The following is a 19,424-nucleotide window of genomic DNA, read 5'->3' as shown; positions in this document are numbered from 1 at the left end:
GCTTTTAAAGGGCCCCTAAACCACCCCGAGGTCGAAATTTAATTGCGGTGTTGTAGTTGTGCACGAGTCTGCAACGAACTCGTAGCCGCGAGAATTTTTGAAGGTGCCGTAATAGTGGAGTTGCACGCGTTCGATGATCGAAACGCGGCCTTCGCTCGTTTCGCTCTTTCCATCACTACCCTCCCCTCCGTTCGTCGGCTACTTTCTTTCGTCGCGCGTCTCACTGCGGCTCTCTCGCCTGACTGCGTTGTGTGCGGCGACTTTAATGCGCACCACATCTGCTGGGACTGTGATCGCACCAACGACTGCGGGAAAACTCTCGCCAGTGCAGCCGTGTCCGCTGGCCTGTCCGTCCTAAATAGCGGAGAGGCAACTTTCGTCCGCCGCAAGCTCGCGACCACAGTGGTCGATCTGGAGCTAGTCTCGGAGCGTTGCTCATACGTGTGTCAACGAGCTCCGGATACCGCGGGATCAGACTACTATCCGATCACCCTGAGCCCCTCCCACCCCAGCCGTGGTGTCACGCGAGTCTATGTGATCGTGCGCTGGCCCCTCTTTTGTGAGCTTTGCGGTGAACCGCCGTGCGGTGGCGACTTCTTCGCGCGCATTGGAGAGTGCGCGAACCGCGCCTCGACGCGAGCAGTGGTCCCCGCCGGCACCCCTTGCCCGCACATAAAGCTATGGAATTTGCGTGCGACCCGTCGTCGTGCCCACCGGCGTGCGATACGTACGGCTGCCACTGCAGACTGGACGCTCTACAACCGCATGGACGCGGTGTGCAGACGACACGCGAGGCTACTGCGCCGGCGCAGTTGGACGGGCCTCTGCTCCTCGCTTGCCAATCCACGCAACCAGCATCGCGGTTGGCGAGTCCTCAGAGCCCTCTTGAACCCCGGGACACCGCGCATCCCTGTCCTCGCTATCGCGGTGGCTCGGGGGATCACTGAGCTGGCGCTAGCCGAGCTACTCGCGGATGCGTTTGTTACCACCGCTGCATCTCTCACACCCGGCGTGCCTGTGCTCGTGCTACATGCACTCTACGAGGCTGTCTTTGTGCGAGGTGGAGAACAGCCAACCGACGCGCAGGCGATCAGAAGTCTGTGCGAGGCTGACTTCTTCCACGAGCTGCAGCGGGTCCATGTGCCGCGGACGGCGCCGCAGTGCCCCCGCGGCGAACGGGGTCACGCACCAGATGCTGCGCAACCCGGGCGACGATCAGCTCCATCTCCTGCTCGACGCGTGCAACGGCGTCATGCGCAGCAGCTGTCTCCTGGGTCGATGGCGCCACGCAATTATCATGCCGGTCCTGAAGCGTGGCAAGCCGCCACGGGACCTCACCTCGTATAGGCCAATATCACTCACCTCGGTACCTGGCAAAACCATGGAAGCCATGGCCCTCTCGAGGCTGCAGTAGATGGCGCAGACTCGTGCTGCCCTGTCCCCTGAACAGTGTGGCTTCCGAGCAGACCGCTCCACGGCTGACTGCCTCGCCGTCTTTATGGGCACGCTCGAGCAAGCTAGACTCGACGAGGAAGCCGCTTTCCTATTCCTCCTCGACGTGCAGGCCGCTTTCGTCTGTCAGCCTCACGAGACCATCCTGGCTGCGGTGAGCGCGTTTGGCATGGTGGATAAGCTCCTGGTGTAGATCAGGGCCTTCCTCAACGACAGGACGTCCGCTGTGCGCGAGGGTAGGGCGGTTAGCTCGCCCTGCCCGGTGACCTGCGGCATGCCTCAGGGAAGCGTGTTGAGCCCCTTCCTGTTTAACCTCGCGCTTCCAGGCCGCTTCCCTATGCGCGCTGTGGTTTACGCGAACGACGTTGCGCTCTAGGTTCGTGGCCCGACCACCACCATGCGCGAGATGCGTGACCAGCTACAGGCGGCCCTGAATGCTGTGTCTGGCTTCCTTCTCGCCATTGGTCTACGTCTCTCCTCGACCGAGAGCGAGGCCTTCATGGTACACCCCCGCGCTGCCCCCCACCGCCACACCGGCTGCATGCTTATCGACGGCCTCCCCCTACCCTGGCGAGCGACGGTGCGGTACTTCGGCCTCACCATAGGCCGCCGTCTCACCTGGGCTCCTGCAGTGAGGCAGCTACGTGCGGAGATGCACCGAATAAAGAGCGCGGTGTGAAGGCTTCTCGCGCTCGGCGGCGGCTGTTCCCCGTCGTTTGCGATGGGCCTTTACGACATTCTCGCATTGTCAAAGGTGCTCTACGCGCTGCCGCTGTGCTCTGTTCGCGCTAATTTGTGGCAGTGCATCGATCGCGATCACCGTCGAGCCCTGCGCATGTGCCACGGTCTCCCCCGTACCTCGCGCGTGGCGGAGACACTGGCGGAAACTGGCGCGTGCCCGTCTCCCTCACGGCCGATCTGCGTGTACTCGGCCACCTGGAGAGTCTCTCCCGAGCCCCGGGCGCGTATTTACAATTGCTAGTAGGTACAGCGGTGCGTAGCACTTGCGGAGACGACGGACGTTTGCGCGCATGCGCGAGTAAGAGCGGGTGCGAGAGAGGAAATGTGGGGACTTTTGCTCCTTGAATGTACGACTCTGCTTAGGCACTACGGAGGACTTTCTTACCGCTCGTTGTAAGCGTTTGTCCTTAGGCGGGCCGGCAGCAGTCGCGGGGTGCGGTAGTGCTGAATTAGCATCGCAAGTTGGCGGCGGGGCGCGGCGTTTCTCACGGCGCTCGACTTTCGGCGCAGGCGCGAGTAAGAGTGTGTGCGAGAGAGAAAATCTGGGGGCCTTTGCTCCTCGAATATGCGAGTCTGCCTAGGCAAAACGGGGGAGGTTTCTTAACACGTGTTGTATGCGTTTGTCCCCTAGGCATGCCGGTATTGCGGAGTGCGGTCCAGTTTGTTTACGCTCCGCCGCTGGCTACCCGGGCGCGCGGTGAGGCAGCGGGCACGGATTTGGTGATCGCTGTGTCTAAAGGGGCAAGGTTCTGAATGGTGTTGTATAAGTCGCGGGCGCTTTTTTAGTCGCGACGATCGATTGCATTATTTATAAGCACTTTTCCAGGAGGGCACATGTAACCGGCAAACGGAGGCCTCAGGAGAGCACCTGAGGTTATATTAAAGCAGGCGGCGCAGCATCTCCAGAGCACCCAAGCGGTAGCGGGGGGATCGGAGCTGAAAGCAGGGCGGCCCGTGGGTTGGGGCCGCGGAGGCCGAAGCGTGCCAGGTCCCCACTGGCCTCCAGGGCCCCGGGCCCCACTGGTCTCGGCCGCCGGCTTGACCGGTTCCCAGGAGGCTTATGTGTCGTGTAACGGTGAAGGAGGTGGTCATAGAGGGCAGAACATCCTGACGTTTTCCCACTTGTTCGAGCATGCTCTCTCATCTGCTATGCTACTACTCATTCTACGACCCAATCTACGTGTATTGTGATATCCTTCCTGCACACGTGGCGTTCTCCCACGCGTGGGCTGATTGATTCGCAATCAGATTATGAGAAGCTGAAATCATAATTATCAGGAAAGGCTATACATTGAATGTGACCAGAAAACAGCCGCAAGATTTTTCGTGGAATATTTCGCGCCACGTGTTTATTGCTTTGTCTTATGCACCGTTTCATAACAACAAAGGCTTGCAGATGACGACCGAGTGCAGGAGAAGCGGAGCAGTTAGTCAATGCACACATTTACATTGTTCCCCAACGCAGAATCCGCGAGTGTGACCTATGACGTCACATGTTCTGTGGCAAGAGTCTGTTTCATGTGGGCAGCCTTTTTCACTCTTGCGCTTTTATTCTGCTACAAAAAAGAAAACGAAAGATGATGAGGAAGCATTGTAAAGTTAATGCATCTCACTCAACAAATATTTCGTCATACGGAAAAGTTAAAGAGACTCTGTACTATTTGTCCAACACCGTAGGAAAACATGTGCTAGCAGTAAACAATGTTGCCATGAACATACGACGCAAATATTATTCCGATGCTTGCAGCAGTTGCTTTTCTAATGTATGATTACGTTATTATTGTTTTACAGTCATGAGTCGCCAACAAGAATTACTCGCGAGTAAGAGCTCGCGCAGGCATGTCTATCCTTCTGGATCTTCTAGAAAGCTTTGACGCGGTTGTGAACTCATCCTGCCATCCTTTAACAACTCCTTTGTTGTTTCAAAGGCCACCATTATTGCACCATGAAAAGAAGAAAAAGTAAGAATGGAGTGGTAGGCTAAGCTCTGCTATATTGGCGTCGCCCCCGTTGAGAGGGACCAATGAGTTTAAACGGAATTCACATAGTACGCATTGGGCTTATTAGATTGCCGTTGATATTCAAAATTTTCCACAGGAATATAGTGAAAGTCGTCGCACTAATTCCAGGCATGTTTGCAGTAAGGTTCCAACTCAAGGGTTTCAGCTAGGCTTTTAAGTTCAAATTGGCAAGAAGTATTTTTTGGTTTCTTCCGTCATGATTCAGAAAGAATGGTCGCTTGTTTAGTTCACCCGAACCAAATAACGAAGGCTGCATCCTAAAATTGTAGCATGCACTTCAGATTGGCATTTCCTGCTTTCTTCTTTTTCTTTTTTTGAAGGGGGATTTGTCCTTTGGTTTAGCTTAAATATATGGTGTAAGAATGTACAGAGGCAGTTAGTTTTGTCCAATAAACAAATGACATGTTCGCTGACGCTATCATGACATTTTTCTGCTACATCCACTGAGTGTAGCTTTTAAAGACTCGGCAGTTTCTTCCCAAGAGTGAAGCAATGACAATGATAGCAAGCTTTGGCGGTGTATTCGAGCTCACAGGCCGCTAGCTGTTCTAACGATAGAAAGTGCTACATGCTGGCGCCCTGTCTGTTGCTGCGTCGCAGAAACAGCACCCTGGTTGCTAACAGGCATGAGACAAGGTTTGCGTGATTAGGAGCGCCGCCAGGGTTGCTTGAGGCGACATGCATCAATGGTGCACGAGATGGGTTTGACAGGAAAGCACTCGTACGTTGAAGTTTATTTCCAGCTCCGACCTCTGTATGCTCCGCGGAGTGGTAGGCACATGGCTCTAAAGTAGGAACGCCATTGTTTATGCTCAGGACGCTCATGGGCAGCAGCAGAATGCAGAATGTTGTTCTTCCTTTCGGAGCCAAACGCGCTGCACCTCACTCGTGTCCCTGGAGACTGTCGCGGTTCCCCCCTTTCATCCTTTGCTCAGGTTTCCAGGTAATGGTGGGACGAGCACCTTTAGTCGTTGTCCACGCCGTGTTGATGTCTGGATAGCAGGCGCAACGTTCAATTAACACCCTTGGTAGTGTTGAGACCTAACAAATACCTCCGCCGCCAAGAGATCCGACATGAGGGTGACGAGATGTGAGGTTGCTCGAGGGCGTCGATGTTCGGCCGCGGCCTCGTGGATCGTTCTAGTTGTGATGAACTAAGCCCTCGCTACGTTGTGTCCGCCTCCCTGGGAATACACAGGAACTCACACACACACACTCATCGGCGTGTCCGAGCGACACGCCTACCGGACGCTATGATCCCCGTATCACTTTACGATGTTTTACCACTCTCACTGTTTTCCTCCTTTCTATTCGGGCTCAGCTCTCTACAAAACAGAAAATAGATTGCCTAACTTAATAACATCACTAGCGATACGTATAAAAGACGTTTCAAAAAGCTGTGAGCTCGTGGCCCCGGCCCAGCTCGCCTGCATTCTGATTCAGGCCAAATGCGACCATCTCATTCGTCTCCCGTTTCTTTCTGACATTCGCCTCAGCCATGCTAGAGGGCCATGGTCGATCTCAACCGAGAATTTAACGCCCTGTATGTCGCATCCTAGCTTTTAATTGCCCATACCATGCAAAAATACTCTTTCTCCGAGGCGCTGAAAGCCTCTTCCCGGTTTCAGTTTTCGACAGATCGGTACAGCGCAGGATGCGCTTCACCGCTTTCGCTATGACAAGGACGGCACCTTGACAACGGTTGTTGGCGTCACACCAGAGAATGCATTCTCTGCAGAAGTCTGGCAAGACAAGTACAGGCCATGAAGGCAATGCTTCGTTCTCGAGCAATCCACATTTTTGAATGAGCTCCGCTAATCTTTAACTTTCGTGCGACTCACACACTAACACTGTCTTTCTCCTGTCCACAAAGGACCCGCACTAATGCTAAAGCAAAACCATGTTGCGTAACTTCCGCACTTGAAATTTCACGAAGATTCGAGCTTAATTCTAATTTCTACCGCGCACGCTCTAAGCGATACCAAACGCGGCTGTCTGATGAATACTCGTGCGAAATACGCACCAACGCTTTGATTGTTTGTGTGCCAACATGACACGCCTCAAAGGGACAGTACTAACACTTTCTAAATGGTGCGGTTAACAGCGGCTCCGATAAATAATGCGTCTTTTATCCAAAGAAAAAAATCTCGCGGCCAGTTATGAATAGTGAACTGATATATAAGCGCGCCACTCCAGGTTTAAAACAATTAACCTCGACTTGGCGGTGCAAGCATATAAAAGAAAATAATGCCTACCTGCTAAACAAAAAACGACATAAAAAAAATTACCGACGATTACGTTACTTCCTAATGCGAAGTTTGAGCGCAGCAAATAAGCTGTTTCACCTTTTCGATAGATTGAGGCAAAGAAATCGAGCAACACATGTATGCGCTATCACAGAATTTTTTTTTTATTTTTCACACGTATTCCTTTAACAAAGACTCCACTAACAGTTCTTGACAGTCATGAAGGAAGCTTTGTGGTCGGAGAAATAGACTGATATATGTTCGACTTGGTACACCAATGCTTGATTCTCAAAGACGAGATCTATACAAGTGCCTCGCGAGGTTGTCACAGCCGTGGGACGCGTTACGAGCGAGAGGAACGGGATGTTCTCCCGCATAAGTGTTAGGAAATTGCTGTTTGTCTTTATGTCAAGCCGCCACCGATGTGGCTCTCTGATTGCCACCGCACAGGGCGAACGGCAGCGGCAATTTCGGCTCGGGCGGTGCACATATACAGATCCGCCGCCACCGATCTGGCTCTCTGATTGCCACCGCACAGGGGTTGCATTGGAGGAGGAGCGAAGAAAGGAATTAAGTTCGAGCCGGCGCTTTGACAACCGGAGACTCGCAGGAAGAGGGGGGAGGGGGGCGGCGTGTACACCCAGCGGCAAACGATGGGGGCAGAAGCGCGCGCAGCAAGCGGACAACACGATAAAGGGAGGAGGGAAGAGATAGCAGTGACTGACTGATGCCGCTGACGCCGATAGTGAGTCAACCCCAGCTGCGGAGTTGGTTTCAGGGACAACGAATAACCGGCGCGTCGGCAACTGAAGAGCACCCTATCCGCCACACAAGAACAGGGGGGGGGGAGACCCTTTCCTCCTCTTTCTGCATGGCGGCGACGGTGTTCTATGCAGTCACGTTATCTTGACTCTCTAGCGGCGTCAGCGGCATCCAGCGGTATCAGTCGGTCGCTGCTAGCGCTGGGGGGATGAAAGGGGGGCGGAGCTGGTTACGAGGCCGACGACGACGACGACGCGAAACCCAGGAACGGACGCCAAAGAGCTGCGCTCTAAAAAGTTTCCAAACTTTACGCGCGCGAATACCGTCTCCTTAAACCGCACTCGAGGTGGGCGCTGTCTGAAAGCTCCTGTCAAACTTGTCAACACGAGAATGCAAATGGCACGTATGTAATTCCCCTTGCTGCAGAGCCCCGATACCTTTCGTTTTGTCCAGCTGCCTTTCTGGCTTTGGCCTCGGAATGCACTTTCGGGTATGACTACGTCGCTTCGCCTTACCGCCTCGTTCTCCCGTGTCAGACAGGCTACACCTCGAAATGAACTAAACGAGGGGGAACGCCGAACGTCGCTTTCTTTTCAACCTCGTCTGGTGACTCGTACGCGCTCCAACTCGAAACTTTTCAAACGACAAACGCGCCTTTCTCGGCGCTCCCCACAGGTTTTAGTGACTTTAACTCGGCCGCGTCGCCTTTTTCTCTTGGCACTGTTTTTGGTGTTCCGTTCCGAGTGCTTTTCTTTTCTTTCCGTTGGTGGCTCCTCGGCCTTGGTTTTCTGTCGAGAAAATCGAAAGGATTTTCTCCTCACGTTTAATTACGCCTCCCGAGCTAGCTACTTCATCCTCTTTCTCTGCACTGTGTTCCGCGTCGTAACACAGCACCTGATCCTCTTTCTGAATTTCTGTCGAGGAAATCGGAAGGATTTCCTCCTCGGGCTTAACTACGCCTTTCGAGATAGTGGTTTCATCCTCTTTCTCTGTACTGTTTTCCGCGCCGTAACACTGCGCCAAGCCTTCTTCTTGCATTTCAGTTGAGGAAAGCGGTTCCTCCCAACATTCCTCTGGGGATAGCTTGAATTTAGCGAGCAAACCCACCTTCCCAAAATTGTACCTGCCTGCCTCGGCTGCACTCAGTTCGACTACGACCTGCGCTACTTCTCCCGTCAGCAGCTCAAACAACTGCTCCGGCCATGTGTCCTGGTGAAATGATCGCCTCTCACAAATCCGTTCAACATTAATCAGGTAGAGACCGATGTCATCGACTGTTTCGTACGGCTGAAGCAAACTCGTCATTTGCACGCTTTGCGTTTGTGGCGGCGCCGTATCTGCCCTGTGCTTTAATCTCGCTATCTCTTGTCTTATTTTCGCGAGCTCAATCTCATGCTGCCTCTCTTCCGCTCTTTCTTTCCTCTCGCGCTCCATTATCTCGCGCTTCTTCTCCTCGGCCCTTTCTATCCTCTCGCGCTCCTTCTTTTCCTTTTCACGACATATCTTTTCCCAGTCCTCTGCGAGCTCGTCCTCATCGAAACCCACTTCGTCAATCGGCGTACGAATTTCGGGCTTCCTTAACCTATGGTTAATCTCCGTACCGAGCTCTGCTGCCAAACCGATACCGACACGCCGGCAATCGACAACCATCTAATACACTTATGGGAAGCATGCAGAGGCCTCACAAGAAGATGGCGAAAACAGAAGCTAAATCGCAAACTTAGACTTAGGATTTCAAACGTCACTAAACAGGCCAACGATTATGCCCTGAAGGTTCACAGGGACAATTGGCGCACGTTCTGCGATTCGCTTAAAGGCACGCTAAGCACCAAAAGACATGGAACATACTCCGCAGCATCATCGATCCTTCAAATACCAAAACAGAAACAAACACAACCCTACAAAAACTCGTTGGCGAATATCCGGGAACCGAGGATGAACTCATACAGGAATTCCAGCAAACGTACACGGGAATCAGGACCGGGAATCCGAAACCATACCCTCAATATCCGGGAGCTCCGAACGAGATACTTGATGCACCCATCACGTATGCGGAGGTTAACGCGGCAGCACAGAGCTTCAAGAAAAACACGGCACCGGGTCCCGACGGAATCACCAACGCCATCTTGAGAAACCTAAGCGATGAAGCCCTGCGAGCCCTTACAAAGCAGCTGAACGAAGAAATATGGGCACCGGGCGGAACATTACCCGAGGAATGGACTACGGCTCACATAGTCCTTATACCCAAACCTGGAAAACCGCGCAGGCTCGATCAATTACGACCGATCTCGCTTACGTCTTGCCTAGGCAAGCTTCTTGAACGAATTGTACTCACTCGAATGGAACAACACATGGAAGAACATGGTCTACACCCCAATTGCATGTACGGATTTCGGAAAGGCGTGTCATCACAGGATGTCTTCCTCCTCCTCAAGGAAGAGGTCCTCAACCCACAACCAGGCAGCAACAACAACATACTCCTAGCCCTCGACGTAGAAAAAGCATTTGATAATATAGCACACGAAACCATCCTAGATGGCCTCGCCGCCATAGGATGCGGAGAGCGAGTATACCATTATGTCGTGGCTTTTCTCAGCCACCGCAAAGCTCGCATCGGCATAGCAGGCGTACAATCGGACATATATGATCTACCGCAGAAGGGTACTCCGCAAGGGTCAATATTATCTCCTTTCCTCTTCAACATCGGACTTAGAAAACTTGCTTTACAACTGGAAAACATCCCAAAACTCGGATGTGCCTTCTATGCCGACGATATCACTCTATGGGCAACCAAGGGTTCATACGGCGACAGAGAAAACACGTTACTCGCAGCTATAGGATACATCGAGTCATACCTAACCACAGCAGGAATGAGGTGTGCCCCACACAAGTCGGAGTACCTTCAAGTCCGGCCTAAGCAAACTAAGGAACATCGAGTCCCGCCAATCCATCTCGAGATTGCCGGGCAACCTATAAAGCGCGTCCCGACCGCACGCATACTAGGTATGCACATCCAGGAGAACAACGGCATAAAGCTAGCCTCAGAGAAATTAAATCACGTTATAAGAAGCACCGCATCACTCATCGCCAGAGTAGCGCGCAGCAAAGATGGTTTCACAGAGGACGAAACCTTAAGACTGGTACAAGCCCTCGTCATCAGCCGTGTCACGTACGCGCTACCGTATCAAGTCAAGCGCAAAAGCGAGACAGAACGCATGGACACTCTTATAAGAACCGCGTACAAAACGGCCTTACAGCTACCGTCAAGCACAAGCACAAAGAAATTACTAGCGCTAGGCGTATACAACACCTTTGAGGAGCTAGCAAGTGCCACGCTCATAGCGCAGAGGGAGCGCCTCAACAAGACTCAACAGGGAAGACACCTTCTACAATGGCTAGGGTACCCGCTGACACCTCAGTACTGCAAAGAAGAAACACAACTCTTGCCTAACCACATTAGAGAGAACATTGTAGTAGACCCTATCCCCAAGAACATGCACCCCACCCACAATCAGGAGAGAAGAGCAGCGCGTGCCCGCATGTTGCACAAACGTTGTTTCAGGGACCCGGATACGTACTACACGGACGCTAGCCCGTATCCCTCGTCGCCACGTTCAAATTCAAATTCAAGTTTATTTACCAGACAATAAGCTGGAAGGTCCGCTGGGCTAAAAGCCGTAAAAACGGCTTGACGGGGCCCAGGTAACCGTTACATGGCAGCGGCTATACAGAGCGCAGAGGAAAAATACTAAGATACACTGTTACAAAAAATGACAAAGATGCAGATCACAATGCATAATATAACATTCACAAATCACACAAATACATTTGAAATACGATGCACATGAAAATGCATATGCAAATTTCGACATATAGTACCGCATATTTACACTCACACAAACACTCTAAAAATGCTGCAAAAAATTAATGTTTTTAATAACCGATTTGCAAGCAGCATATATGTTATATATAGTAGATATTTTAAGATACTGAATCTTTTACTAGCAAACAATAGAACAAAAGAAAGAACGTAACTGTTTTTTTACTGCAACTGGTTGTGTTTTCATACGTGTTTAGTGTTGTTGGGACGTTGTATGCCAAAGTTTGATATTTATAAGTGGTACGAAATCGCGGTATAGACCATATATGGGTGTTTCTTGTAGGTACTGTAATAACACGACGCTCTAGACATGATAAGGCTGTAATAAAGTCCGAGAGTTCTCTGTTTGAAAAGTAGAGTGTGTTCAACAAGCGGTATGAGTAAACATTGTCAACCCGAACGATACTGAACCTTTCAAATGATTTGCGTGTGTTTCCCAGACGTTCAATGTTTCCAACGTAGCGAATTATCCTTTTTTGTAGAACAAGTATTTTATTTATGTTTCTTTTTGTTGTTGTGCCCCAAATCAACGTACAATAATTTAGATGCGAGTTAAATAATGCGTGATATATTTGAAGTTTGGCCTTGAGTGGCAGCAGACTACGGCAGCGAGACACGACTCCTGTTACAGATGAGATTTTCCTACATAAGTAATTAACGTGAGCATCCCAACTTAAGTTCGATGAAAAGTAAACCCCAAGTATTTTATGCGTATCAACAATATCTATTTGCTGTGAATCAAGAATTAACGGCTGGTGAGTAGGTACTATTTTATTTTTAGCATGAAATATTACAGCTTTAGTTTTATTTGGATTAATCTTTAGTCGATTGATTTTTGACCACGAGGAAATCTCCGAAAGTACGTCGTTAGCTCTGGATATTAGATGAGGCAGGTTAATGTCAGAGATAAGTATCGTTGAATCATCTGCGTATATTACGTACTTAACTGTTGTGTCCGTGTTCACGATATCGTTGATATAAACATTGAACATCAGGGGGCCCAGAATACTCCCTTGCGGTACACCGCAAGTGATAGGTAAGAATGACGAGCTACATTTATTAATGTGTACACTCTGTAATCTGTTTTGAAGATAGGATTCTAGTAAAGATAAGCAACTACCACGAATGCCATTTGATTCTAGTTTGTGCAAAAGAATGCTGTGGTCAAGGGAATCAAAAGCCTTGCTGAAATCTAAAAAAATACCGAGTGTGAATTCGTTTTTTTCAATGCGATGAACTATAGCTTCTTTCAGTGTCAGCAATGCAGTTTCAGTAGACCTGCCGCTTCGAAAGCCAAATTGTGCGTCTGTTAGGACATTAAATTTACTGAAGAACCGCGTAATTCGAACAAAGATAATTTTTTCTAGGCACTTAGAGAAGACAGGAAGGACAGAAATAGGTCTGTAATTACTTTCTACGTTACGATCGCCTCCCTTAAAAATGACTGATACTCTGGCTCTTTTCATAGCTTCTGGAAAAACTCCAGATTCAATAATTAAGTTAAAGATATGTGCAAGAACTTCTGTGATGAAATGTATAACGTGTTTTATAGGAGAGATCTGCAAATTATCGGCATCGAGTGATTTAGTATTATTTAAGCACATAAAAGTCCGACACACTTCATTTTTATCTGTTGGATCAAGAAAGATGCTCTGCTTCATATTACCGCGTCCTGTAGCCAATTGCATATGTTCATTACATGGAGTTACTGCGTTTAGAAAGTGGTTGTTGAAGTGATTTGCGAGTGATGTGCCAGTTAAATCACGACTGCCAAGTGTTAAGGATTCAGGCAGAGCATGTTTATTTTCACAGCCAAGTATATTATTGATGAGCTTCCAAGTGGCGTTACATCGTTGTCGACTAGCATGTTCAAAAATACGACGATAGTAGGCTTCTTTAGCACGTCTAAGTTCTGCATTTAGTCGATTTCGAAGTTTCTTAAATTCTTTCAACACTTCCATAGAGCGTGTGCGCAAGAATGAATGATAACAGATATTTTTACTTTTTATCATTTTCAGATGCTCACGGGTGACCCAAGGTTTTTTAGACTTTTTTACAGGTTTGAAAGTTTTGAAAGGAAAATGTTTCGTGTAGATACGAATAAAAATTTTAATGAAATCATCATAAGCGTCATTTGCAGTTTTCTTATCCTTTACAGTGGACCAGCTTTGATTCATTATGTCGTTTTTGAATAATTCAATACTCTCAGCTGTTATTTGTTGAATAATCAGCTGCTCCTGTCGTAAATTTTTATTTAGTGGTTCGTTATCGTAATTTAGAAAGACAGGACAGTGGTCACTAATATCAGATGTAATAGTACCTGCGCTGTAGACCATAGTGTCAATATTTGTCACAATAAGATCTAAAGCCGATGCTGTGGAGCATGTAATACGAGTGGGCGTCGTAATTAAGTTAGTAAATCCAGTGGAAATTAACAGGAGGTTTAGTTCGCGGGTGACATTGGTTTCTTCCATCATATTAATATTGAAATCTCCTGCACAAACCAGGTGGAAGCTGTTATTGCAAACATATTCCAAAAAAGTTTCATAGAACTGCAAGAAATTGGTAATACTTCCGCCTCGGGGTCGATACAGTACAGAAAACAGCTCAAGCTTACAATTAATTGTTAGTATTTCATAATCAGCAGTTACTACAGTAAATTGAGGGACAATATGGCAATTCTTTTTTGTTGTAATGAGCAGGGCCACACCCCCACCTCGTTTGTTTGGACGATTTAGGGAAAATAAATTGTAACCGTCCAAATTGAATGCCTGATCATTATTTCTTCCCCAAGTTTCCGTCAACATGATAGCGCTAAAGGTTAACTGAAATTGTTCCAGAAGAATTGCGACATCATCCATCTTGTGGTTAAGTGATCTTGTATTAATATGTAGAACTGAGTCACTTGTTTGATGACGTGAACTAATGCACTGGGGAAGGGCGAGCTCCATATAATCCATATCAGGAAGAAAAAAAAAGTTACTATAAATACAGGCAAGCACGTTACTCTAGTTCAACAACCGCCCTGCCTTACAAAAATCTTATCGATGTCGCGCTCGCTTGGTATGTGCACAACAGGTGTTGCGTCGGACTGTCTAGCATATATCTTTCCGTTAAAGGACCACACCAATTTCCATTTCATTTCATATTTCTTTTTCACCGCAAGTGACAGCAGCCTTTTCAGCGTCGGGCAAAGATGCTCATTTACGTACACAGGCGGCGAAGAAGGTGTTGAGCTGCTTATGCCCAAGTCTGCATTAGTGAGGCGTGCCTTTTTGGCTTTTCTCAGTACATTATCGCGCTGTACACGAGACTTGAACTGAACAACAATGTGGCTTTTGTTCTCTATTCTACTTGGTACGCGGTGACATGCTTCCATGTCACTTCTAGCAATCGGCTCACCGATGGCTGCACCAAGTTTGCACAGCAGGTCATGGACACATTCGTTTTCCTTCTTAATGACACCCTGCAGTTCCAAATTCACGTTCCTAGAGTACTGCTCACTGCTAGTTACTCGATGCTCTAGATCATTCAAAGAGTTTTTTAGGGTCGCGTTTTCTTGGCGCAGAGTGGCATTTACAGTTTCGAGCTGAACGTTTTTGGCGACAGCTTCGTCCAGTTTTTTCTTTAAGTCTGCGATTGTGTCATGAGCATAGTCGATACTTTTCGTCATGTTTCTTTGCTCTGTTTTCAATTCTCGTATATCATTTCTGAAATCTCTTTCTACAGTCTCACGGAACATTTTAAATTCCTGCTGTATTTCTTCCTTAAATTTCAGGCATTCCATCTTTACTTCCTCTTTGAGTTTTGCCATAACAAATCAGTTTCTGACTTTTGAAACCGAGGTATGGAAATGACAAACAAATACGGCAACACACAGAATAGCACTGACAACTTGGCAGCAGCGGCGGAACACTGAACAGAAAAATTCGCTAGAAGAAATGCAATTCGCCTAAACACTGACCTGTACAGAAGCAGATAACTTAACGCGACGTTCACAGTTCCGTCGCCACTGCCAAGTGAAGCAGCCGCTGACGGGAATGCTCCTCTTGTAGACTGTAGCTTGTCACGTGGTATGAGGCAGTAGTAGCACGCAGGCGCCCGACAGCACGCAGGCGCAGCTTGTTCCACGCCAACCTTGCGTCCGAGCTTGGGCGCTTGGGCCGCCTGGGTGTCACCGGTGAATGAATGCACGTGAGCCTGTACAGAAGCAGATAAATTAACACGACGTTCACAGTTCCGTCGCCACTGCCAAGTGAAGCAGCCGCTGACGGGAATGCTCCTCTTGTAGACTGTAGCTTGTCACGTGGTATGAGGCAGTAGTAGCACGCAGGCGCCCGACAGCACGCAGGCGCAGCTTGTTCCACGCCAACCTTGCGTCCGAGCTCGGGCGCTTGGGCCGCCTGGGTGTGTGCTTAGATTTAGGTGCACGTTAAAGAACCCCAGGTGGTCAAAATTTCCGGAGTCCTCCACTACGGCGTGCCTCATAATCAGAAAGTGGTTTTGGCACGTAAAACCCCAAATATTAATTGGGCCGCCTGGGTGTCACCGGTGAATGAATGCACGTGAGCCTGTACAGAAGCAGATAAATTAACACGACGTTCACAGTTCCGTCGCCACTGCCAAGTGCCACTGCGGGCTCAAATACACAATCGCCGTTGTCAATCAGGGGAACCTGGTAGCCTCAGCCTCCATCCGCGCCACATGCAGCGCAGCAGCAGAAGCAGCAGCAATCGCTCTCGCACTTCGCGACGCCGAGAGCAAGGTCCGCCCGCGTCCTTACTGACTCACAAGCGGCTTGTCGTTTATAACTGAATGGAACACTCCCTATACAAGCCATTCGAATCCTGGGTCGCACACTACAATGGACCCATGGTATCGTCTGGTGCCCCGGGCACGAAGGCCTGCGGGGCAACGAAGAGGCGGACTGCGCAGCTCGAGGTCTCACTAGCCGAGCGGCAGACCACACCGTTCTTCAGCCCCCGACAGACCGACGAGCGACCCACGAGTTATTAACGACAGGTCAACAAATACTACAGGACCAACGGCTCGGAGGAACGCAATACGCTCCCCCACACAAAGCTGTCAATAAACTCCAGGCAAGGGACTGGCGCCGCCTGCAAACTAACACATACCCACACTTGTCTCGTCTACACGCAATCTACCCAGACAGTTATACGTCCCGAACATGTCCCTGGTGTAGCAAGCACACAGCGACACTCGCGCACATAACACACGAATGCACCGACCGTCCGGGCGACGCAATTTCGCCACGAGTCACAACACACACACTCACTACGTGGTCTTGGGAGGCGAGACTCTCCGAACTGGACCTGGGAAGCCAACTGGCGACCCTCGACCAGGCCCGGCGAGCCGCGATCGCCAGTGGAGCCCTGTCAGAGGGAACCACCCAGGAATAAACCGCGCAACGGTTTCTGCAATAATAAAGTTTCTCCTCCTCCTCCTCCTCCTCTTTCTTTAACGCTGTAATATCCATGCTTTTCGAGAGCTGACTGCAACTTCTCCTATATTGCCCGCATACCTGGTGGTGATCAATCACAGCTGATTTCCCGATAGAAACATGTCCTTATCTGCCGGCAAAACGTAGTCGCTTAAGCACTCACCGAAATTCGAGCTTGCGAAGGTCTTGTCTCCCGGAGCCACGTTCCCAGGTCCGCCGATCCCAGATGGTGGAGCCGCATTCTGCTGCTCTTCCTTCCAGTTTCCTCGAGTCGTCCTAGACTCCACGCCGTTACTGCGACGGTTGTGTCTCCCTGTGACACGAAGAGGAGGTCTGCTGGTCCTGGATCCGCAGAAGTCGTTCTTCCATCGTAGTTCCGTCGATCTTCGAAGTTCGTGTCTCCCGGAGCCACGTACACAGGTCCGCCGATCCCAGATCGTGAGGACTGCCTATTTGATCTCACTGCTGCCAACCAGTTGTCGCGGTTCCATCCTTTTCAACCTTTGCTCAGATTTCCAGGTAATGGTGGGGTGAGCGCTTTTAGTCATTCTCCACGCCGTGTTGACGTCTGGATAGAAGGTGTGGTGGTTTGACACGTGGCAAACGTTCAGTTAACACCCTTGGTGACGTTGAGACGTAACAAGACCTTGGAACCCTGAACGCGTGGTCCGCATATGCATGATCGATACAGTGACCGAACGACAGCGGAGGCGGCGTGGACTAAGCTCTTGTGTCTGTATAATTGATCCTCGTTGTGCTCACGAGGAGAGAGGCAGGAATCCATCCCGCTGTCAAGAAGATATGCAACAGCGGAAATTCACATGCTTGCGAATGATGCCACACATTTCTTACGGAACACAGCAAGTTTCCTGTCCACCCGTCTGCATCGCCTTGACCATTCTCTTCGACTACGACTCCCATCTGGACTATCTAGAACGTAGGCAATAGTATTTTGCCGACTATAGTTTGGTGAAGCTTTTTTGCAAAATCCATTGATTTCGGCATCAGAATGGCCGACCGTTCTTGTGACGGCGCCATAGCGAGGAAACTATCGAAACAAATTCTTTGTCGTTGAGATCGCTATATACATCCGACGCTTGTGGTCACTCCCGAAGCGTTAGCCCGTCTGTACAACCGGCCGCTTTCCGAGAGAGAAATCTTGGATTGCCGTTCAATGCAGGCGGACACACCAACAATCGGTCAAGGCATTATTGAAGTTCCTACGATCTAGTAGCCTCTGGGAGAAATTGTGATGCTTCTACATTCGCGGCCTCCTAGTTTTATCCTTTTTTGGGGGGTTTGCTTTCTTTTTCCGCTACACTTTCTGTCCTTTCGTTTCGCCCTTAACCCTACCATAGTGCAAAGTAGTTAACCATAAGCCTCTCTTCTGGTTAATCTGCAAGCCTCTCTCTTTTGAAAAAAAGAAAACGGCACCGAGAATTTTTCTACCACTCCAGAACCATATTTATTTTGCACTTTACACGCGTTAATTTGACTATATAATGCCACTGTCACTACATATGCAGGTTGTTTCTTTTATTAATGTATTGTTTCCGGTACGGAAATTCCTAAATTATGCGAACACCTCACGACGAGCTTACCCTTGTTATTTGAATATCAAGGCTGGAAGTCAATAAATAAAGATCAATTCGTGCTACTACACACGTAGAGAACATAGATGCTGTGATAAGCGTCCCTAATTATTCAGCCTAGATTGCTAATACGTTCGAACAATCGAAACCCATCCTTGCCATTATCTAGCTGGACAACGAAATATTGAAAAAAACATCACGCAGAAACTCAACTGGGAATTGTTTAGGTACGCATAGGCATTGTGCCGCTTGCTCACCTCCACGCAGTCCGGTGTCATTATCAATGGCATAAAACTTGATCTATAAACGACAGCGCTGCGGCGACACGAACCGCTGCGGACGGCGGCGCAAGGTCAATTGACGAGGCAAACAAACTAGTGCAGGTGGCGGCGTCAGGTGCGCTGATCACGTTCCGGTCAAGGCGGAAAATAGCTGGAAATTCCAACACACAGCTGAATGACGAAGCGATTAGCGTGTATGCCTCGACCGGAAGGCATCTACGACATTGGGGCAGCCACGTGTTATTGATAATATTGTATGGGCAGGGGTGCAACAGAATGGGTCAAAGAAAGGCGGAGCTGCAGGCATGCTAATTAGGCGAAGTCTGACCTGGCAAAGGCTGAAAGAGACATATAAGGAGCATTTATGGATTGGCACATGGCACATGGCAACACATGGCGTATGGCACATGGCAAGGCAACAATACGTGGCTGGGAGTAACTTATCTACCGACAGGCAGTGATAGCAGAGATAAAAATGAGTATTTAATTGATTGCATTAGAAGCGACATCAGTGAGTTCAAGAAATCAGGCCATGTGATATTAGTGGGAAATATGAACGTGCACATGGATAATTTAGACGGATGTACTGATTACAACGGTCTCTAGTCCAGGATATGTGCGATGAACAGAAACATGTATTAGTTAGCAGGGAGAATAAGTCTCATGGGCAGGTAACGGGGTAGTGCGGAAATAGGCAGTCATTTGTCGATTACGCCTCAGTCTCAGAAACGGTCTACGAACGAATAGACCAAATGATGATAGGTGAACACGGGAAAGCCTGAGAACACGGAAAAGCTTGAGAGATAAAAATTTACCATGGCGAGCTTTTACTGGGAAAAAAAAGCTGAATAATATTTCCCTAATAACACCGCCGCTGGACCCGATGAAATCCTAATACAGCTAATCAGAAACCCCGGTCCAAAGAGCAAGGCACTGCTGACTAATGCAATTGAAGTGATTAAAACGAAAAAAAATTCCAGTTGGATGG

At 49.2% G+C, this 19,424-nt stretch overlaps 1 protein-coding gene across 1 annotated transcript in view; it reads right to left on the bottom strand.

Moving 5' to 3' along the window:
• Nucleotides 1-16,910, bottom strand: part of LOC142570320 (amblin-like) — a 29,744-nt gene extending 12,834 nt beyond the window's left edge. Inside the window, exon 1 of the mRNA XM_075678739.1 lies at nt 16,727-16,910. Within this exon, the coding sequence (XP_075534854.1) occupies nt 16,727-16,804 (78 nt within the window). The 5' untranslated portion in view covers nt 16,805-16,910. The remainder of the gene's footprint in view (nt 1-16,726) is intronic.
• Between the last annotated feature and the right edge of the window lie 2,514 nt (nt 16,911-19,424).

This window comes from Dermacentor variabilis, chromosome 1 (assembly GCF_050947875.1).
Source record: "Dermacentor variabilis isolate Ectoservices chromosome 1, ASM5094787v1, whole genome shotgun sequence".
Classification (NCBI taxonomy): Eukaryota; Metazoa; Arthropoda; class Arachnida; order Ixodida; family Ixodidae; genus Dermacentor; species Dermacentor variabilis.
Note: the sequence above shows the minus strand (reverse complement) of the source record. Positions and strands in the feature narration are given on the sequence as shown.